At 44.5% G+C, this 23,421-nt stretch overlaps 1 protein-coding gene across 4 annotated transcripts; it reads left to right on the forward strand.

The window, feature by feature from the left end:
* The first annotated feature begins 18 nt into the window (after window positions 1-18).
* On the forward strand, window positions 19-22,260 carry PAQR5 (progestin and adipoQ receptor family member 5). 4 transcript variants are annotated; one of them, XM_069766432.1, is made up of 9 exons: window positions 19-162; window positions 1,205-1,316; window positions 1,399-1,526; window positions 4,115-4,320; window positions 5,194-5,320; window positions 7,487-7,531; window positions 13,950-14,046; window positions 18,069-18,213; window positions 19,642-22,260. In XM_069766432.1, the coding sequence occupies exons 2-9, from the start codon at window positions 1,266-1,268 to the stop codon at window positions 19,881-19,883; spliced, it is 1,041 nt and encodes a 346-aa protein (XP_069622533.1). In that variant the 5' UTR covers window positions 19-162; window positions 1,205-1,265; the 3' UTR covers window positions 19,884-22,260. The 4 variants fall into 4 exon arrangements, with proteins under 4 accessions (XP_069622533.1, XP_069622537.1, XP_069622535.1 ...); XM_069766434.1 differs by lacking the exon at window positions 19-162 and adding an exon at window positions 370-388; XM_069766433.1 differs by lacking the exon at window positions 19-162 and adding an exon at window positions 818-1,102.
* Window positions 22,261-23,421: the final 1,161 nt, after the last annotated feature.

Consider the following 23,421-nt stretch of genomic DNA (forward strand, 5'->3'; position numbering starts at 1 on the left):
TGGGGCAACAAACAGAATCCAAAGCATTTGAGGAGGAGTGAGAATGCCAGAAGAGGAGGGAAAAGGCAAAGACACTGACAGAACTCCTGACAAAGGGAGTGAGTAATAGTAAATTGCAGACTCAGAAGATGAAAAAGACAATGTCCTCCTGGTGCGCCCTGAGTGAGTATGTGCTAAGACACTGTACAACCTGACAATGAAGAACTGTATATAGTCTTTGAGAGGATCTGGGTGTACACACTTTGCGGGTTTGCTGTTATCTGCTACTTGCTGTTTTCATTGCATTATTGTTCCCATGAATATTGCAAAGGCCTACTCCTTCATTCTGCATGGTGAAATCTTAGGTTATTGGGGGGCAGAGGCTGCCAGGAAGCCAAGAATACAGCAGGTATGTGCTGGTACATGTGGGTCTAGTTTGGGATCTGCTCTCCAGATTACACTTTAACTAGCCCATCCCCTCTCAGTCAGTTACTTATTAACCCATGAAATGTTCCTCCTGATTTACATCCTCTAAGGACATGACTTTGAATTACAAACAATGCCTCCTAGACACACATTAATGTGACGGGGGATGAAGGAACACCTAGATCTGTAGCAATAAAACCTTCAAGAGCGCTGAGCAGCTCCATTCATAAAGTCAGCAGGCGCCTGGCACTGAGTGCCTAGAGAGATTACTGAAGCATTAGGGTGGTATGCAAGGTAAGAAGCTGTAAGCGTGTGTTCATTTTCTAAGGAAAACTATTTATTAAACCCACTTAAAAGGGGGAAAAAAAAAACCCTTTTGCTTCTTGGCAACGGAGTACGAATTTATATTCTAGTTCTTGTAAAAGCTTTGTGTAGTAAGTGCCCCCTGGCGTGCCCTGGGCGGTTGCGTCTTGCAGCATCTAATGTACAGAAGAATAAACATGATTCATATCTGAGTGCACAATGTCAGGATGTCTCCTGGCTGCACTTCACACAAATCTTCGCTGCTAAACCTACACATCCTTGTAGGGTGAAAATACTGATCATCTCAATTTTGCCGCCATTCAGCCGTAGCTGTCAGTTTATTCTATTCCAGGGTCACAAGACTCTAACTTTGATAACTGAGCAAACACATAAGGTATATAGTGTTGCGCGTGATAAAGGGAGTAGCAGCCAGGAGGCTACTGGAGTACAGTAAGGAGAGAGGTCTATAACATTTTTGTCATTACTGTATTACCAGAGCACTAGAAGAACTGAAAAAACACCAAAGACAAGAAAAGAATCATTACAGAGCTCCCGCCATGCTGACCTGGAAGTTACCCAGACTGCTAAATGTCCACCAGGTGCCCAAGGTGAGTTCTGGTAAAATTGGCACAGTAGAACATGTACCTTTTATGTGACAATTGCAAAACCTATTCTATGTTTTGACCGTAGGTATTTCATGAAGACGGTATTATTTGTGGATATCGTTCCCCTCCAAGTTCCGCCACTGCTTGTGTCCTAAGTCTCTTTCAAATGACCAATGAGACCCTAAATATTTGGACACATTTTATACCTACTTGGTAAGTTTGTACATTTCATCCACAATTACAGAACATTTATTTTTAGTTAATACCATAATATTCTTCAAACCATTATAACTTCTTAAACTTTCCTGAATGCCCCTAACTATCCTCCATCACTCTTTTTCAGATCCTTCACCTTTCTTCTATGCTCAGTTCTGCTCTTTTTGGATATTTATATCTGCCCAATCCAACACTGGAGATCACTTTCTGTACTGACAATTCTTCTTTTCTCTTTGTAAGTGATGTCTAATGATTAGTATTGGAGATTGTTATCCATAGATCAATGAGGACATAAATGAGATAACATTTCTACCAATAATATTGTGGCCGAAGCTACTAAAATCTGGAAATGTTTTTGATTTGAGGATTAAGGGTCAGTTTACATGGACCAATAGCCAGGCAGACCAATGTAGAGGATGCGCACTTTGCAGTCTGTAATGGATGGCTCAGTGCGCATAGGCTGCCATAGTTCTCGGCAGCGCAAGTCCTGTCTACATATGACGGTGCATCACCCAGAACAATGACCTTTTGTGGTGAACAAAAGATCATTTCACCCAATGAACAAGTGTTTTGCTTGTTCGTCGGGTGATCGGCAGCCTGCTAACACTAAATAATAATTGTGAAACAAGCATGTTAAAGAATGCTCATTCGCAATTATCTTTCAGTGAAAATGCACCTTAAAGACGTTTTACCACTAACAAAAATTAATTTTAATTAACATTTGAATCAATAGATCTTGGAATAATAATAATTTTCACAATTGGATGTGTTTTTAAAAAAAGTTCCTGTCATGAGATTATCTTATAATTGTTTCCCTGCTATGTACTTTGTAATGGTCGTGTCGGACCATCCATGAACACATTCTGATCATATTACATCTTCTGGGCAGGGGACGATGCAAAAGAGGATACAGACATTACACCACGGGATCACAGATGATTCTTTCTTTGAGGTAAAACATTGATTAAAAACAGGCAGTGAAATGTTTTACCTCACAAAAAGAATCAGCTGTGATCCCGTGCTGTAATGTCTCTTATACTCTTTTTCTTCCTCCCCTGCTCAGGACCTGTGGTATGATCAGACCATTTTCCAACATTATCTCAGCACAGGTACATTTGTTTTAACACAACAAACTGTGGAACTTATTTATATTGAAAGATCTATTCATTAAAATGTACCATACTTTGTTTGTGAGAAAACCCCTTTAAGTTTTTCGAATATCAATGTGTCCTAAATCCTATAATATAGGGTGATTTTTATTTTTTTAAATGGGATCTGAAAAGCCAACCTAGGGCCACTTTTGGCTTATGGTCTGCAAGGTTTACAATCAGTAAGGAGGGCTTCACACATTTGTAAAACACAGACGGTGCTCAGATCAGAAGACCTGGCACGACGGCCTGGTTTCCTGACCTGAGCTAACTGCTTCATAGGCATATATGAGGCAGTTACCACGGGTCAGGAGACCAGGTGGTTGGGTAAGGTCATCACATCTGGGAATGGCCAGCCTCATGCAAACATACTGGTACTTGGCCTCACCAGAAAAAGGAAATAGACTCTGTAATCTATTGTGCAGGGACTTTTTAAATCAAACTTGAACAAAAAAAAAGTTGCATGCTTGTGTAACTGAGGCTACAAGTGCACAAAGGGTGGGCTGACTCCCAGCTAGTACACCTATCATCCATAATATTCCCAGCCAGTGCACTGATCCTCCTCCTAGTGCCATGATGTAGTCTTGATTGACATATGTTCAGCACCATCACGCTAAGTAGTGCTAAACAGACATCAGTGACAGTTGGGGGAGTAACTGGTGCATTTGCTGAGTATCGGCCCCCATTATCCACATAAAGATTCAAATTTTAGTTTGAAAATCCATTTTCAACCAGTAACGTGTGCTGGAACTGTATGACCCCACTCAGCAATTTAACTAGGTTGGTGACACTAGAGCTGCTGATAGGTTCCCTTTTAAGATTGTCTCAGTACTAATGCTTGCACTGGAGGTGTACAGAGGCATAACTTTAAACTAATGGGCCCCAAGGAAAAAAACAAACAAAGTTTTGGGGCCCAGAAACCTTTGTGTCATTTGTAGTAATGGTCTCTTCATATTGGGCAAATGGACAATTTGGTACACAACACTCTCCAGGGCCCAGATCTGATTGCAACCTCTGAAGCCATTTTGGAAATGACCTTATTTCTTGTCCTGTTTGCTTTGATTAACATTCCTTAATTGAATCCTTTTTACATCTCAATTTAACCATATACTTACCTAGCTTTGGGCATTCTTGCTTCTTGAAGTCTCTTTTCTAATTTTCTGATTTTAGCAGCCACAATCCTTGCAGGTAGCCACATACATCTAAAGTAAAGAATAGACTGCCAAGGTGTTCCAATGTTGGTATGAGTAGGCTTTTATGCTTTGTTTGTAGGCAGGCAGATTATATATTAAAATGATTAATAAAGACCCTAAAATTAGTAGATGCATCACAATAATACCATAGACCACAGGTTTACCCAAAGCATACTGCGTACTATATAGCTGTCATTGATCCCTGGCTTACAGAAGGCTAAGAAGAGTGTTTTTGTCCCGACAGGTACTTCCTATGGCGAACGCTGGCACTTTTTCTCTCTCCTGGTTTCTTCCATGATCCATTTTTGTGGCCATTGTGTGTCTACCTCCTGTCCTGTTGCATCTACCCACTGATGTCCACGTGTGCTCATACATTCAGTGTCATGTCCACCCAAGCTCGGCACATTTGCTTTTTCCTGGACTATGGAGCATTGAGCTTGTACAGCCTTGGTACGAAACTAGTTCACATATTTCATATTTTATATAAGAAGTGGCTTTAATATGCACTTCAGTTACCACCTTTACCATGAACATTACTGAAAAGTTCCAGGAGCTGCCAACTTTCAGTCACAGAGGTGTGCCGGAGCAGCTTCAGTCACCACGGTGAGCGACGACTGTATGCATGTCCCACCACTTTAATTGATGGCCAGCTCTGCAGCGCATCTGTGCAGAGCGAGCTGTCAATCAAAGTGGTGGGGCGTGCTTACAGCAGGGGAGTGCTTCACAGTATTGTGAGGGGTGACTTCAGTTCTACAGTATCTTGGTCTGTGTAGATGTGCTCAAGTTGCATTAATTGTCTCTTAATATGTTACTACCTTGTCTACAATTGAAGTTTCTGCAAAAATCTGTGCTCTTTTTGGTGATTGTGGGCAAAATTTCTTTTTCTGTGAGCCAGGTTTGCTTTAGCATGATTTTATGTCTTCATCTGGCCACTTAAGTCTTAATTTGCTGTTAGGACCCAATGCACAATGGAGAAAAGTCATCTGAACCGTCTGTTTTTAGCCAGAGGGGTCAACCGATCCATGTGTATGGGGGTCTTCTGACTCTTTCTGAAGACGGGGGAAAAGAAAGATTGGTCTTGTTTAATTTCAGTGTCCAATCCATCTTATTTTCCTGGATGTACACCTGATATCAAAGGTGTCTAAGAGACAACGGGGTCTTCCTTTGTCCTGGAGATGGCCAAAATGAGGTGTATGGGCACTTTAACTTGTTAAAACCAGTATTTCCATTCCATCACCTGTTGTCAATTTCTTTGCTGGTTTAATGCTTCAGGGCTCTAAGTTCAGTTCTCCTTGTGAGCTATGTTTTTGTTTCTAATTTCAGGGTCAGCCATTGCCTACTCTGCATATATCTTCCCAGATCGATGGGTGAACAGCACCTTCCACCTTTGGTTTGTATCTTGGGCTGTTCTCAACACTGTCATCAGCACTGGAATGTCCTGCTATTCCAGGTATGTCTACACCAAGGATAAAGTATATATGCTGAACCTACTGTAAAGTCCACTCTGGACAGGATGGGGACCACCTTATAATGACTGTAAAGCCTTCATGCACCACAGAGCGCCTCTATCATATACTGTCAAATGCAAACTAGTATATTTCATATATTCAGCCCCACGTTTGGTACTAATTCTACAGTGTAGCTTGTGGTATATGCAGCTCATGTTGCATAGCATATACGGCTATGCGGGTCATTCATTAACTGCTGAATGAATGGTGGTTTCCTGCAGATTTGTGCAATGCCCCTTCCCTGTTTTGTGGAGTCAAAGGGCATGTTCACATCATGTTTTTTTTTTCCTGGTGTTTTATCAGTGGGTCTCCTCTGATATACCACCAGATGAGGCAATCAAAAAAATTCTGAAGACAATTTTAATAATAATTTTTATGGTTAAAACAACTTGCTGTTCATCAGGCTTTTGAGTGTTTTTTTTTTAAATGATTCAAACTTTCAAAAGCGCCAAGCATTGAAAAAAAGTGATCATGTCCAGCCTTAAGGCTTTTTTCTAGGAAGATGCTACGATAGAAGGTAAAGCAAAAAAAAATGTCAGAAAAGCACTAATATAAAGATGTTAACCAAAAACGATGGAGTATAAAATGTTAACAAAGCAAGCACTTCAGGAAGCAACCAAAACACACAATTTAAGAGAACAAAACGCTAGAAAAACGTAAAAAAACACATTTATTAATTGTTTTAGGTCTGTATGGTATGACTTAGGGACATGGCTGGGTGGGAAGAGTCATGGCTTAAAATATGACACCAATAAAATATGACACCACGCACCAATTATATTTGGCCCATTCTTAAGGCCGGGGTAAGACGGACGTAGACTTTCTCATACAAGAGAATTTGCCCTATGATGAAAATGACACTATGATCAAACTCTGATCAGATTGTCCGCATACTGTGATCCGATTCTCTCAGATGAGCCATTCAGATCACAATGTGAGGCGTAGGTGGAGAACAAAATTTCTCCATCTTCTCCATTCTGTCAGTGCGCAGAAATCAGACTGTACTCAGATGTCATCCTAATGCAGTCCGATGATTTCCGCATACTCATTGACTCGCATGACCCAGTGCGATCTGGTAGATGGCTCAAACTTGGACAAGCTGTGATTTATTTATTTTTTTTCTCCTTGGACCGGATCAGTCCAATGAAAAAAAAACCTGATATGTGCGCGACTCCATAGAATAACATTGGATGGAAAATATGGTGGTGTGAGGGTAAGGGTAAGTTCATACAGGACTTTTTTGCTGCGTATTTTTGCTGCATGTTTTTGCTGCCTTTTTTTATGCTAATTTAGGTGCGTATTTGGTGCGTTTTTTTTTCTCTTTTTCCAGGCTAATGTCCTTGGATTTTCAGCAACAAAAACGCAGCAAATAATGATACCTGCGTTTTTGCTGCATTTTTTTCAACACCCATTCAAGTCAATGGGTGAAAAAACGCAGCAAAAACGCTGAAAGAAGTGACATGCTCTATGTCAAAAAAACGCAGCAAAGCACAAAATACTGATCAAACAAAAACACAATGTGTGTGCATGAGATTTCAGAAATCTCGTAGGCTTTGCTGGTACTGTAAAAAGCAGCTGAAAATTAACATAAAAAAATGCAGCAAAAATACGCAGCAAAAAAGTCCTGTGTGAACGTACCCTTAGACTGTCTAGTTAAGTTTAGACTGTCTACTAATGAGACTGGATTAGTAAACCCAATGTTTTCCGAAGGTCCATATTTTCCTATATCTGACCACACTGCTAACATAATTTATGACGTAGTCTGAGGTCGGCAGTGCCAGGGTGCAAGTTACTCTTTATTACAGCTCCGTACCAGCTTTTACCTGAGCAGCTTCATAGTCTGTGACAAACCGACTGTGGATAGAATGGCTAATGCCTAGCGACTCGCAGTTGTCAGGCAGTATGTCCTAGCAACAAGCCTGTCTCACATCACTCAGGGCTTCTGACAAATTGAGAAAAAAAAAGAAGGTAAACCTGTGGATGGTTACGATAAGCTCTGACACCTGACCGTTTACCATTGGGTGTGTGTTATTTGCTGTCATTTACCATGTCCAGTCCCTGAACCAGTGCGAGGCCTTGGACACTTACTATTCACCTATCACCAACAGGCTGGGTTTTCCTTTTCTGCATTATAACCTGCACCTGATAGAAAGGTAAATATGGGACTTGCAGTGTTATCTCCACATCCTGACCATCTATGTGTAATGTCTGAGGATACAAATCTGGGGCAAATCTATCGAGGTGCAGTGTTTCCAGCTGATGACGAGTCCAGCACTCCCACACTTCATATTGTCCATTATAGGGCACCTGTCATATTTACATGGATTTCTGGTTTCCATATAAAGATATCTTTTCCAAAGCAGATATCATTAATCCAATATTTACTGAATAAGGCTGCCGTCACACTAGCAGTATTTGGTCAGTATTTTACCTCAGTATTTGTAAGCCAAATCCAGGAGTGGGTGATAAATGCAGAAGTGGTGCATATGTTTCTATTATACTTTTCCTCTAATTGTTCCACTCCTGGTTTTGGCTTACAAATACTGATGTAAAATACTGACCAAATACTGATAGTGTGACGGCAGCCTAAATCTGAAGCCACTGACACACCCATCTACAGTTTAGGCCCAAAGCTTTAAAACATATATTCTACTTCGCCCTAATACAAACAATATTTACGTTTTGTATTTTTTAGACTATAAGGCCGGTTTCACACGTCAGTGGCTCCGCTACGTGTGGTGACAGTTTCCTCATGTACCGGAGACACTGACTCACGTAGACACATTAAAATAAATGTGTCTCTGCACATGTCAGCGTGTTTTCACGGACCGTGTGTTCGTTTGCAAAACACGGAGACATGTCAGTGTTCGTGGGAGCACACAGATCACACGGACCCATTAAAGTCAATGGGTCCATGTAAACACGTACCGCACATGGATGCTGTCCGTGTGCCATCCATGTGCCGCCTGAGGACCACACGGACCGTGCAGAAGAGACAGCGCTACAGTAAGTGCTGTCCCCTGTGTGTGGTGCTGAAGCCGCCATTCATCCCTTCTGTCCTGCTCGGCTGAAAGCAGCGCTCGCTGGAGGGAAGGCATGAAAGATCAAGTTTTTTTTGTTTAAAATAAAGTTTGGGGTCATCTCCTGCCTCCCACCTCTCCTCACCCCCCGCCTGCTAGCAGAGAAATACTCAGCCAGCTCCCACGATGCCTCCTCTCAGCGCCGGCAGCTTGTCCTGTGTGAGCTTTCACGTGGTACCACTCATTACAGTAATGAATATGCGGCTCCACCTCCCAAGCTTTATTTTAAACAAAAAAAAACTTGATCTTTCATCCCTTCTCTCCAGCGAACGCTGCAGGGGAGAAGGGATGAATGCCGCCTTCAGCACCACACGCTGGGGACAGCGCTGTCTCTCCTGCACGGTCCGTGTAGTCCTCAGGTGGCACACAGGCTGCACACGGCTGCCGCACGTGTGCCACACTGATGTGCCACGTGAGCACACGGACAACTCCGGTACCGGAATTATCTGGACATGTGAGACTGGCCTAAGACACACTTTTTTGCAAGAAATTTTTAAATAAAAAGTGCGCACGTCTTAGGGTATATGTACAAGCTGCGGATTACTCTGCGGATCTTTCCGGACTGATTTTGGTAAATCCGCAGGTAAACCGCACTGCAGATTTGCTGCAGAATTACTGCGGATTTACCGTGATTTTTGTGTGGATTCCACCTGCGGCTTTACACCTGCGGATTCCTATTATGGAGCAGGTGTAAACCGCTGCGGAATCCGCACAAAGAATTGACATGCTGAGGAATAAACAATGCTACGTTTCCGCGCTTTTTTTTATGCAGCATGTGCACTGTGGATTTTGTTTTCCATAGGTTTACATGGTACTGTAAACTCAGGGAAAACTGCTGCGAATCCGCAGCAAAATCCGCAACGTGTGCACATACCCTTATAGTCCAGAGACAGCTTTCTCTGATCGAGGAAATCTCTGAGACTGTGTCCTTCTCAATCACTGACAGTACTGCTCTCACCTCTTTCTCAACACTTCCATTTGATTGATACATGGAGGAGAAAAAGCTGCTAGGACCATCACATACACCTGTGTGTATGTAGCAGAGCTGTGTGTGTGTATATGTAGCAGAGCAGTTTGTATATGTTGGAGAGCTTTGTGTGTTTGTAATAGAGCCGTGTGTGTATATATAATAGAACCCTTTGTGTGTGTGTGTATAGCAGAGCTCTATGTGAAGCAAAGTTATGTGTGTTTTTGGCAAAGCTGTATTCATATGTACGGTAGAACTGTATTCATATGTAAGGGAAAGCTGTATGCATATGTGCAGCATATCTGTGTGCGTATGTACAACCAAGCTGTGTATGTATGCGGCAGAGCTGTGTGTTCATGCTGCAGAACTGCATGTATATGTACAGCAGAGCTGTGTGCACATGTAGCAGACCTGTATGTGTGTGTATGCACAGTGATCAGCATAAATGAGTACACTCCAGCAGATTTGTCAGAAAACGTTTAGTTTGCTTTCAGAATCCGTACTTTCCATGGGATACCATACTACAAAACGGTTATAGGATGTTTCGTCCCCAGCATTTGGCCCCCAGGATGTTTTGGCCCCGCACATTTCACCCCTGCACATTTTGCCCCCAGCAGTTCACCTCCAGCAGTTCGCCCCTGGGTACATTTGGCCCCCCAGGATGTTTTGCCCCCGCACATTTTGCCCCCGCACATTTTACCCCCACGCATTTCACCCCCAGCAGTTCGCCAATTTCGTCCCCGGCAGTTCTCCCCCAGATGTTTCGCCCCCGGCAGTTCACCCCCGGATGTTTGTACCCTTGTGGTTCATGAATTCCCCTCCGTCATCAATGTTTCGCCTCCAGCAGTTCGCACCCGGATATTTGTACCCTTGTGGTTTATGAATTCCCGTCCGTCATCAATGTTTCGCCCCCGGCAGTTCGCCCCAGGATGTTTGTACCCTTGTGGTTTATGAATTCCTGTCTGTGATCAATGTTTCACCCCTGGTAGTTCGCCCCCGGATATTTGTACCCTTGTGGTTCATGAATTCCCCTCCGTCATCAATGTTTCACCTCCAGCAGTTTGCCCCCAGATATTTGTACCCTTGTGGTTTATGAATTCCCATCCATCATCAATGTTTCACCTCCAGCAGTTTGCCCTTGGATATTTGTACCCTTGTGGTTTATGAATTCCCGTCCGTCATCAATGTTTCGCCCCCGGCAGTTCGCCCCAGGATGTTTGTACCCTTGTGGTTCATGAATTCCCATCTGTCATCAATGTTTTGCCCCCAGCAGTTCGCCCCCAGCAGTTCACCCCCGGATGTTTGTACCCTGTTTTGCCCCCAGAATTTTGTGTTTGGATGTGCGGGGGTGAAACATCCTGGGGGCCAAATGCTGGGGATGAAATGTTCGGGGGTGAAATGTACAAACATCCAGGGGCGAACTGCCGGGGGCGAAACATCCTGGGGGCCAAATGCTTGGGACGAAATGTGTGGGGGCGAAATATAGCCAAGGGCGAACTGCTGGGGGTGAACTGCTGGGGGCAAAATGTGCGGGGGTGAAATGTGCGGGCCGAAACATCCTGGGGGCCAAATGCTAGGGACGAAATGTTCGGGGGCGAAATGTACCCAGGGGCGAACTACTGGGGGCAAAATGTGTGGAAGTGAAATGCACCCAGGGGCGAACTGCTGGGGGCGAAACATCCAAATCCCCTACAGAACACTCCCACAAATGTGGGCCATTAATTATAAGCAAGATTTGTTATTTTGCAACCCAAAAACGTAATGGTAGACGGACACTTATGCAACATGACAATGATCCAAAACACATGTCTGTTGCATATCTGAAGAAAAACAGGGTGAACGTGATTCAGCGGCCAAGTGTCTCCTGATCTGAACCCAACCGAACATCTATGGTGAATTCTGGAGAGACTGGTTGAGCATCACTCTCCATCCAGGATCCAGTCTCTAAAAGAGTTCGTTCTTGAAGAGTGGAAAAAAAGATAGATGTAGCAATATGGATCGCCCCCAAGGGCTAGGGGGTACTTGGTACCGGGTTCTTCGGTTCTCAAAGGGGATGTCACGGTGGCTGATCCAGTCCGTGGCCCTCGGAAGGTCCGTTGTAAAAGGGGAAAGGTCTTTAAAGGGATAATGTTCGTGACGCCACCTGTGGTATTCGGTCAGGGTGACCGACGCTGCTTAGGGGTCCGTTGAGGTGATGTTATGGCAGCTAGATGGTACACCTTCCCACAGGTGAAGTATATCTCCAGGGCTTCCCAGTGTGTAGATGGTGGATGGTGTGAGGCTCAGTGAAGAACGAGGACACAAGGTTGCAGTCTCTTTACCTTTACTGAAGGCTTCAGCATCCACAGTCCAGAGCACCAGATCACAGGGCAGGCAGAGTACGGCTGGTTTGGAGGCAAATCCAGAGTCCCCTTATCCATGTGGAAATCAGTAGCCTTCCTCTAGCGCCTGGGTGTTGTAGTACCTTACTGCTGAGCCTCTCATAAGGTCCTTACAAATGTTGTAGATGTTCTAGATGTTATGTCTTTCTCTCTGTCCCCCAGATGGATAGGGACAAACCCGTATGACTGATGGCCTGAGGCTTTTTACAGGGACTCTAGCACACTCTGGCCCCCACAAGTTGCCACCGTGCCTCCTGGGTATAGGGTGGATCAGTAACTTGAAATTAGCTGTCCTGCCAGTCTCTGGAGCAAGGCATAAAGGACTGTTGCTCCCTCGGTGTTCCGGCTACCGGATCCTGTACCTCAGAAGGAGGCAGCCTGTGCAGGGCAGAACTCCTTCTGGTTTGCTCTCCTTTTGCTACGACTTTGTTTCTCACCCTCTACAATACAGTTCGCTGTTCGTGTCTCTTTCTTGGGAGCTGCTGCACGTGGGGCAGTCGCAGCTCCATGGCCTTCTGTCTAGGCCTCTGACAGGATCCCACCTCTGTCAGGGACCAACTCCCTGAGCAGAGCTCAGATAGCAGCTCACTGGGTGAAGCCCAGCCAGCTTCTGCCTAACTTCCTATCCAGACCACCAGTTTTACCTAATTGTCAAGAGTGCCCTAATAAATAGGAGCATAGTGCCCTAATAAATAGGAGCATAGCTCCCTCGGCGGACTGGAGTATGAATTGTGTTGCATGTTTGTGATACCTGGTAAAGAGATCTCCTTTATTGCCTCCAAACGTAACATCACTTTCCCCTAGAGGAGAATATTACTGCAACGACCAGGACCCTGGAGCGATGCAAATATGTTGCCAGCTTGTTCATTCCATGCCTAGAAGACTTGGTGCTGTCCTTAAACATCATGGAGGTCATACAAAATACTAGATGTAATCATTTTTTATGTGGGGTGTGTTCATTTTTTGCATCAACTAATTTGAGTAAAACTGATCATTTTGAAAAGAAAGTTATATTAACCTTATCCTCATGATATGTGTTAAACAATGTTCTATGAAGCGCAGTCTTGTCAAATATTTGGAAATTGTTCTTGCGTGTAGTGAGATATTGAATAAGATTTTACTTTTCAAAGGGGGTGTACTCATTTATGTATGCTGAGCACTGTGTGTGTATACAGTATATATGTAGATCTGTCCCTCTCTATATATACTGTCAGAGCTAAGTGTGCGAGTCCGGTGCATGCAGCAATGCTGTGTATAGGTGTGCGCTGCAGGAAGTGTAAATATGCGTGCTGTACTATATGGGCGTGTGCACACATTGCGTTTTTGTCGTGGTTTTTCTGCACAATTTTGGCACGGCCTGAAGAATTTCGTACCAGCAACGTGAATAAGATTCCTGAACCCTTATGCACATGTTACTTATTTTTTCCTTGCAGATTTGCAGCAGATATAAATCTGCAGCAATGTCAATTTGTTCAGCGCCTTTGCTGCAGATTTCCTCCATGCTACTGAATGGGAAAAACGCATCAAAAAACACATGTATTTTAGGCTGCTTTTTTCCTGCCTACACGTGCAGATTTTTTTTGTCTGTGAATGCTGAATGTCCGCACAAACCCTATATGTGTATAATACACGCTGCAGAGATACAATAACCAGAGATCTGTTTCCTCCCTATTCTACCCCAGTGCATTATATAATGAGTGTTATTATCCCCTGTTTTTATACCACCAGTAAAGTTTTAATTAGTAGAAAATAAGTTTTTCCTGTTTTCTACTATATAAACATTGTGGTGCCTCCTATAATCCAAAAAAAAACCATGGTATTTATAGAGTTTACAAAAGCAGACAAACAAGGTCCAAGGATAATGGGGACCAATCCATCTACTACATCTGACCGTCATCTAGACAAATAGTCTCCATTATATCTCATTGACAGGTGGGCTTTACGGTGATAAATCTCACATTGTGGTGCATGTCCAGTAATTGGGGTCAATCCTAAAAATGAAATTATTAGCAAATTTAATTCTTTTCCTCACTAATATGAAAATCAGCCGTGTATCCGATCATTCTGTGTGATGATGGGGGTGTAGCTTTGCACATATTTCATGTATGGCACCAGGTTAACTGTCCAATAATTCTGTCTGCAGGTTTCCAGAGGAGGCGCGTCCGCGGCTCAGCAAGGTGCTGCGGGTAACGGCCTTTGCATACCCGTACCTGTTTGACAGCATTCCATTATATTATCGGGTGAGACTTGGATCATAGGAGCGGATTGGGAGGGGAAGTTATGATATTTCTGTCATTTCATAGGTAGCAAATATTCACAAAAAAAGCAAGTGACATATAAATACACACTGTATTACTATGGGGTAAGTTCACACTAGGCGTTTTTTTCAGTGCTTTTTTTTTCTGCAGCTAAACCTGATTTCTTGGCAGGAAAGACGCTGCAGAAAAAAAAGCATGTTTTCATTTTTTTTTTTTCACGATTTTTTTTTTTTGTTGTTGTTGCGTTTTTGCTGTTTTTTTTGTAGCGGTTTTGACTCTTGTGCATGCTGAGAAAGTTTAGTGTTGAAAGAAAAAGTCCTATTCCATAGAATCATGATGTGGCACAAAAAAAAAAACACAGCAAAACCTGATACCTGCGTTTTTTGGCGCATTTTTTCACCACCTATTCAAGTCAATGGGTGAAAAATGCTGAAAGAAGTGACATGCTATCTCTATTGTCCAAAAAAAACCACGCAAAGCACAAAATACTGATGATAAAAAAATCAATGGGTATGCATGAGATTTCTAATACTGTAAATCACAGCTGAAAATTTGTATTTAAAAAAAGCTGAAAAAACGCCTAGTAGGAACTTCGTCTTAATCGTTGAATGCAGTTTTTTTTTTTATCCAGCCCCATTATCAAAGGTTTATGTGATCCTGCCCCTCGTCATGCCGTCTGCCTCACCTAACATTGACAGAATGGCTGGTGGTGCAGAGCTCCCTGATACCAGAGAGCATAAGGCCGGTTTCACACGTCAGTGGCTTCGGTACGTGAGGTGACAGTTTCCTCATGTACCGGAGCCACTGACACACGTAGACACCTTGAAATCAATGCATCTGTTCAGATGTCATTGATTTTTTGCGGACCGTGTCTCCGTGTGCCAAACACGTAGACATGTCAGTGTTTGTGGGAGCGCACGGATTACACGGACCCATTAAAGTCAATGGGTCCGTGTAAAACACGTACCGCACACGGATGTTGTCCGTGTGCAGTCCGTGTGCCGTGCAGGAGACAGCGCTACAGTAAGCGCTGTCCCCCCCACTGGTGCTGAAGCCGCCATTGATATCTTCTCTGCAGCAGCGTTTGCTGTAGAGAAGATATGAATATTCCTTTTTTTTTTGTTTCTCGTGTTTAAAATAAATATCCATGTCCCCACCCCCTGTGCGCCCGCCCGCTGTTCTTAAAATACTCACCCGGCTCCCTCACTGGCTGGCGCTGCTTCCTGTCCTGGCCGCATCTTCTACTGTATGAGCGGTCACGTGGGGCCGCCAATTACAGTCATGAATATGCGGCTCCACCTCCCATAGGGGTGGAGCCGCATATTCATTACTGTAAATGAGCGGCCCCACGTGACTGCTCATACAGTAGAAGGTGCGGCCAGGACAGGAATCAGGTGAGAATATAATGTTTTTTTCTTATTATTATTTTTAACATTATATGTTTTTACTATTGATGCTGCATGGGCACACTTACACGGTTAATGGCAGCATTAACGGACTGCGTTACACCGCGTTATGCGGTGGTGTAACGCAGTCCTAAAACGCTATGTGGGCGCTGACTGGAGGGGATTATGGAGGGGGCTCTGACTGGACGGAAGTAGGGAGGGGCCAATCAGCGACCCGGGATTTCCGTTACAGACAAACAGACGGAAGTACCCTTTAGACAATTATAGCTATTGAACTAACTAGCTATTGAACCCGTTCTACGCCCGGGTGGCGAGCATTTATATTGGTATATGGTCTCCATCATGTGCTGCTGCCATCCTGCGCCCGTTCTGTCATGTGCTGCTCCCATCCTGCTGCCATCCTGCGCCCGTTATGTCATGCGCTGCTGCCATCCTGCGCCCGTTCTGTCATGTGCTGCTGCCATCCTGCGCCCGTTCTGTCATGTGCTGCTGCCATCCTGCGCCCGTTCTGTCATGGGCTGCTGCCATCCTGCGCCCGTTCTGTCATGCGCTGCTGCCATCCTGCGCCCGTTCTGTCATGCGCTGCTGCCATCCTGCCCCCGTTCTGTCATGCGCTGCTGCCATCCTGCGCCCGTTCTGTCATGTGCTGCTCCCATCCTGCGCCCGTTATGTCATGCGCTGCTGCCATCCTGCGCCCGTTCTGTCATGTGCTGCTGCCATCCTGCTCCCGTTCTGTCATGTGCTGCTGCCATCCTGCGCCCGTTCTGTCATGTGCTGCTGCCATCCTGCGCCCGTTCTGTCATGTGCTGCTGCCATCCTGCGCCCGTTGTCATGCGCTGCTGCCATCCTGCGCCCGTTCTGTCATGTGCTGCTCCCATCCTGCGCCCGTTATGTCATGCGCTGCTGCCATCCTGCGCCCGTTCTGTCATGTGCTGCTGCCATCCTGCGCCCGTTCTGTCATGTGCTGCTCCCATCCTGCGCCCCCGTTCTGTCATGCGCTGCTGCCATCCTGCGCCCGTTCTGTCATGTGCTGCTGCCATCCTGCGCCCGTTCTGTCATGTGCTGCTGCCATCCTGCGCCCGTTCTGTCATGTGCTGCTCCCATCCTGCGCCCGTTATGTCATGCGCTGCTGCCATCCTGCGCCCGTTCTGTCATGTGCTGCTGCCATCCTGCTCCCGTTCTGTCATGTGCTGCTGCCATCCTGCGCCCGTTCTGTCATGTGCTGCTGCCATCCTGCGCCCGTTCTGTCATGTGCTGCTGCCATCCTGCGCCCGTTGTCATGCGCTGCTGCCATCCTGCGCCCGTTCTGTCATGTGCTGCTGCCATCCTGCGCCCGTTCTGTCATGTTCTGCTCCCATCCTGCGCCACTATTGTATTATATGCCCCCCTATGCTGCTGCCATATAAAAAAAAAAATACCATACTCACCTATCGTCCGGCTCCACTGCAGGTGTGTCTTCAAGAAAATGGCGCCGGAAAGCGCGGACTGCGCAGGCGCCGATTCCGGCAGCAGGAATCGGCGCCTGCGCAGTCCGCGCTCTCCGGCGCCATTTTCTTGAAGACACACCTGCAGTGGAGCCGGAGTGTGTCTTCAAGAAAATGGCGCCGGAAAGCGCGGACTGCGCAGGCGCCGATTCCGGCAGCAGGAATCGGTGCCTGTGCAGTCCGCGCTTTCCGGCGCCATTTTCTTGAACACACACTCCGGCTCCTCTGCCTGTGACTGGACTCTGTCACAGCAGAGGAGCCGGGAGACGGAGCCGCACGCAGCGCTGGAACGGAGGACAGGTGAGTATACTTACCCTCCCTCCTGGCGCGTCCACGGTCCCTGCCTCTCCGGTGGAGATCGCGGTATGCGTTCAGTGCTTACGCATACCGCGATCTCCTGGGAGCGTCACTCTGTGGGGGCCAGACTGCGCCGGCGCTTGCGCCTGCGCAGTCTATAAAGGCTTCGGACAGAGTGACGCTCCCAGCGTTATATTATAGATTTGTACAAAATAGGTTTCTGACATTTAAAATCTATATATCAGTGACCGATATAGCCGTCCTTCTTTTCACTACGTTGATGATGAACTTTTTGGGCAGCACCAATCACAGTTTTCCAGACACTACTCAGAGCGGTGACCATTTTCCTTCACCATAAAACTCCATTGTAAAATGGTCAACAAAGTTCTCAACAGGGTTTAAGTCAGGTGAGGAAGGGGCCATGTCATTATTCATTCATCTTCAAGGCCTTCACTGGTAACCAAGCAGTGGAGACTTTGATGCTGTGATGGAGCATAGTCTGGCATAAAAATAGTGGTTTTCTTAAAAGATGCAGACTTTTCCCTGTACCACTGTCTGAAAAAAGGTTCTCCGAAAGATTGGCAATTTTGGGAGTTGATTTTGAGTCTATCTTCAACCCAAAAAGGTCCAACTCGTTAACCTTTAATACCAGCCCATAGCAGTACGTGAAGTTGGAATGTCTGTATAGAAATGATGATATGGTCAAAATACTCGCTTGCCCAATAATTGTGCACACAGTCTATGAGTTTCTTGCACATCCTTTTGAAAACAGTCTTTTGTTTATGTTCACTAATGTCTCTTATCTGTTTGCATGCAGTTATTCTTGTGCTCGGGTCAGGACTGCACTCACAATGCCGCGCTCACCATGCACATCTGGCACTCCATCCTCGCCTGGCTCACCGGTTTTCTGTTTGCTACACATCTCCCGGAGAGGCTTGCCCCAGGACGATTTGATTATGTGGGTAAGTCATTAACTTGTGTGAACAGGCCCACTCTGCTATTGGTGATCGTATCATGGACTCTCCATATCATGGACTCTCCTACAAGCTTGGGATCGTCCTGACGTTATAGGATTGTTCTTTCTTTGTCTGTGAAATGGCAACGTTATGTGAGGTTAGGTCCCTCCTGGGTCTACTTACAGCAACCCATAATGGAAAGTTGGCCATGCAAGTTACATACTTGTTGGCTTATTCAGTCCTTAGCTATTTTTCTTGATTACACCATGGACATGCATGCTCTGCCAAGAAAAAGCATGTATTTTTCAATTTCATGCCTTCATTTTTCCCTTTTCTCGTTCCAAGGAACATAACGTGAACATAGCCGTATGAGGCTTGTTGTTTTGAGGACGAGTTGTATTTTGCAGACTTTGTCAAAAATATGTTGAAAAGTAGAAAAAAAAATCTCAAAGTTGAATGAAATTATGAAAAGTTTGCGGAGCTCAATGACCTGCTAACATGTTTCTTAAGTTCAGTCTGGTTATGCAGATGCCAAACTTATATCATCTTTTTATATTTTACTGGTCTTAAAAACAAAACTACAGAACTTCTGTAAAAGAGAAACTTAGTTTGTTTCACTATTTTTTTTTTTTTTTTAAACCTTTCTCATATCGTAGGATTACCTAGATGGTGGCGATTGGGGCCTTCGAAAGTTTCCTTGCTGCCATAGTAATGTGCACATGTAACAGTTATTTAAATGCTGTTGTCAGGAATTGACAGCAGCATCTAAATGGTTAAACAGCAGCGATCAGCGCTAGCTCTGGTCGCTGCTGTTAGATGCAGGTGCCAATTACAAAGCACAGCTGGCACATGCTCTGTGTGAATCGGGTTCAGCTCTTGAGCCTGCTTCATACACGAACACCCGATATATGACGTTCACTTATTCCACGTGTTGGAAAGTGTAAAAAACAAACATACAGCTCACAGATGCCATTAGGGTGCTGTCTTCTTGTTTTTTTCCTGAATCATTCACTTGACTGGGGGAGTTTTTGTCTGCACCAAATACGCCTTTTTTTTTTTATTTGCAGACCATTAGTCATCAATAGAGATGAGCGATAACGAACTTAAAAGTTCGAGGGTCCGTACCCGGTGTTAAACTCTGAACACGAACTTCTCCCAGAAGTCGAGAGAGAGAATTTTCCAGCTCCAAAGTTCAGGTCCCCATTGTTTTCAGTTTGGGTTAGGTTCAGGTTTTGGTACAGCTGTGGTATCAGAAGTCCAGAGTCTTCGTATGAGAGTATTTATCACATTAATTTTATTTTCCTGATGAACACCTTCAAAGAAAATTCTTGGCTGTCCATAGCTATACGATGTTCGTGCAGTAACACATCATGAGATCAGACTTTCAATTAACCCTCAACGCTCTTTCTAAAACCCTCTGTTCTTCATTCCCAGGTCACAGTCACCAGCTCTTTCACGTATTTGGCATCATGGGAACGTATTTTCAGATGGAAGCGTTGATTATGGATATGAATCTAAGGAAGAAATGGCTCCTGGGCCATAGCTTTATGCCATCACCGTCTGGCACTTTGGGAGTCTGGGGCTCCGCCATGTTGATTTCTCTGCTGCTTATTGCTGTTTATTCGTGGGCTCTGTACTGGAAGCCGAAGGAACAAAAAAATATAAAAAACAATTAAGGTGCTTTTGATACGCTATCTGATCTGATCCCGACACGATGGACGTTGTATGCTTTATAAAAAAGAACAAGAAACTAAACACTCCACTCAGTTGAAGAGTCAGTCAACGTCCTATGCATTGATGTGCCATTGAGTCCCAAGGATTGCACTACCTTTACCCTGGCACCATGTTTATCCCTTGCACTCCATGGACAATACAGGTCTAAACTATACAAAGGGGTCATTGCTACATGATTTCCTGGCATATTGTCAGGATGAAGGACTAGATGTGAATTATATTTTTCTTATCTATGAAAATCCATATTCAAATATTTCTATGAACTCTCGCTGCCTTAGAAAACCTACTGCAGAGACGTTGAATGGAAAGATGCCAGATGATAACTGTGCCATCAAAGCATTAGAAAAATTGGTGGAGGTCTACCAAATGTAGGTAGCAGTTTCTTAGGCTTCACTAGTCAGACTTCCTTACACGTATCCTTTGCTATCTTCTGGCATGCCATAAGGTGCCCTTGCACTAGGCCAATGGGTTCCTCTCACTATTTCACCATCCCATGCATACTCGGTTCAGTTAATATGCGTTTTCAATGAGAACAATGGAGTAAGCTGGAACCAGATGTCTGCGATGACTGCTTATCTCCCACGGGCCCAAAAATGGATCTTCTGTATCAATGTATTATTACATACATACATGTGCTTACATTCAACATATGAACAACTCGGAAAATAACATTGAAACGTTTGGTAAAGCAGCAGTCGGAGATGTTGTGGACTGAAATGAATGAAGACTGCTGGAAGGACCAACACCAAAGTTAAAGGGGTGTCCTATTATGGGTGTTTATGGCATATCCTGTATGATCAATGTGACACTTCCACCTCTAAGACCTGCGCCTATCTTGGGAAGGGCACAACGTCTCGCGCTGCTGGGAATGGAGAAGTGGCCATGCCAATACAACTCTCCTTTCTCTTCTGTTGGAGTTCCAAGGAAAGCTGAGCACGCTTGCTGAGCAAGTTTTGGAAGCCAAATAGGTGAAGTCCACATATATGGGATGTTTATGGCATATGATGTAGATATTCCATAAATGTCCAATATAGGAATACCCTTTAAACCGATTTGTCACCAGATGTTATTATACAAATTCCATACAATAATGAATCTTAAACCTGATTAAGCTGGTGTATTTACTGTGAAAATCAGTCGGATTGTCTGTATAATCCCTTCAGAAAGTTTAAAAGGGACTTTGTCAGCACAGAACGACTGTTCAAACTAAGTACACAAGCTCAGTCTGTATGGGATGGCCAAACATTTAGGTGCACCTACCCAACTGCTTGTTTTCCCTCTACCTCTGCCTTTCTCTGGCTCTATACAGCCAGAGCTGTCAATCAAAAAAGAGGGGTGGAGATGGTGGTAAAAGAAGTCGGTGGGAAGGTGCACTAAAATGTTTTGCCACACCAAGGGTGCACTGAGTGCCTGAACTTGGTTTGAATAGTCAATCTGTGCTGACAGGGTCCCTTTAAACTTCACCGGCCATGCCAAATTGACAGCTCCTCAGTGACCCTCCTCCCTGCTGCTGCTTTCACACTGCTCAGTACAAGCTGCAGCTGTCAATCAGGTCAGTACACCAGCTATATCAGGTCAAAGAGGTCCATTAGATAATTTTTGCTATTTGTATTGTAAAATCTGGTGGCAAAATCTTCTTAAAATTCCTTTACTGTCTTCTTACAGGAAATAAGTGATGATGTCTGTTACCTGTCAGACGATAACTATAGGAAGACTGTACCCGTTTACTTACATCCATGGCTCTGTGGTCAGATTTATTGATCCCAGATATAGTAGAACATGCAAATGAAGGAAATCTACATCCGTATTATATTAAAGATGTCTAATATATTAACATAATATATTTATTACATGGAAAACCATGGATTTATTTTATCATTGTCAAAAATAAACCTTTGTGTTTCTTCTGGGTAGAGCGATACGATTTATGTGCAATGATTGTAACTTGTTTCAAGGAGAAAAAGAACTAAAAATAAAAAAAATCTCTTATTTTACATTACACGGAGAATTGTATTTTAATTATTTAGATGCAATTTTGGAGAACGTGTCCTGTTTTGCTTCATTACTAGGTATCATTTGGCAAAAGAAAAATAAAGTATTGGAATAATCTTTAGTTTGAGGTTATAATAACTGCAGTGAGGCATCGAACCAGCGAGAAGCATGCTGGCTCGGACATTAAACAATACTGAATTGTATTTCTTTGTTTCTTCTCCCTCTTCCATTTCCAAAGTGCCTTATTGTTCTGCAGCACAACGGCCATTCCTATGTTTAATTGCAATGTATTATGCATAATATACAATGTGCTGGTGTAATGCACAAGCCTGTAGATCTTTCATTACCAGGAAAAAACAAAAATGAAATCTGTATGTTGTAAAGCAAGATATATGTATCAGAGTGAGCTAGTGAGAAACGGTTGCCTATAGAACAAAGCAGAAGCAACACTCGGGCCCTGACGCTATAGGGGCCCAACAGCCGTTCTGGTATTATTGATATGGTCAATGGGTGGTCCTGTTACAGGTAATGCATCGGGCTCAGGTCTGTATAAGGAATATTCCTTTTTAGATAAATTATTACCTATGCGCTGGATAGATTAATAGATTAGGTCAATGTTGGCAGAGGGAGGTAATATGACCCGCCATTCCTCCTGAAACGCAAGACTGCAGCCAAGAGGAATTGAACGGAGCGGCTGGCGCCAAATGCAATTTACTTCTCCGTTCAGTCTGTGGCACTGAAGAAGGTAACCGAGCACCATGTACAGAATAGGTGATAAATGTGTGGGAACCCCACTGTTGGAACTTAACGAGCACTAGAACAGCAGCCTTGATCTTCATCTTCTCCTCAGTGTGGCCAAGACTGAATGAAGCTGCAAGGTTGCACATGCTCTGCACCATTAAAGGGTCGTCTCATTATTTAGTTTCGGCAGCGCATCGTTTCCCTGCCTTGGCTCCCGTCCTCCTGTTTACCGGGGTAAGGGAGCGACGCTCCTGATTGATTCACAGTTTCAACGAGGAGCACTGAGGCACCACTGACTCAAACTGTGCACTCTCTGGTGCTGCAGACACAACAAGGATACTGAAGCTGGCCGTACCCTGTGAGACCGGCCATCCCTGATCTAGGAGACCGGCTACCACTGATCTAGGAGACCGGCCACCCCTGATCTAGGAGACCGGCCACCCCTGATCTAGGAGACCGGCCACCCCTGATCTAGGAGACCGGCTACCACTGATCTAGGAGACCGGCCACCCTTGATCTAAGAGACCAGCCACCATTGATAGACTGCAGAAATGGCCGGTAAACCAGGCAACAATCAGTAAACTATAGAATTAAAGGGACACTGTCACCTGAATTTGGAGGGAACAATCTTCAGCCATGGAGGCGGGGTTTTGGGGTTTTTGATTCACCCTTTCCTTACCCGCTGGCTGCATGCTGGCTGCAATATTGGATTGAAGTTCATTCTCTGTCCTCCATAGTACACGCCTG

Source organism: Ranitomeya imitator, chromosome 4 (assembly GCF_032444005.1).
Source record: "Ranitomeya imitator isolate aRanImi1 chromosome 4, aRanImi1.pri, whole genome shotgun sequence".
Lineage (NCBI taxonomy): Eukaryota > Metazoa > Chordata > Amphibia > Anura > Dendrobatidae > Ranitomeya > Ranitomeya imitator.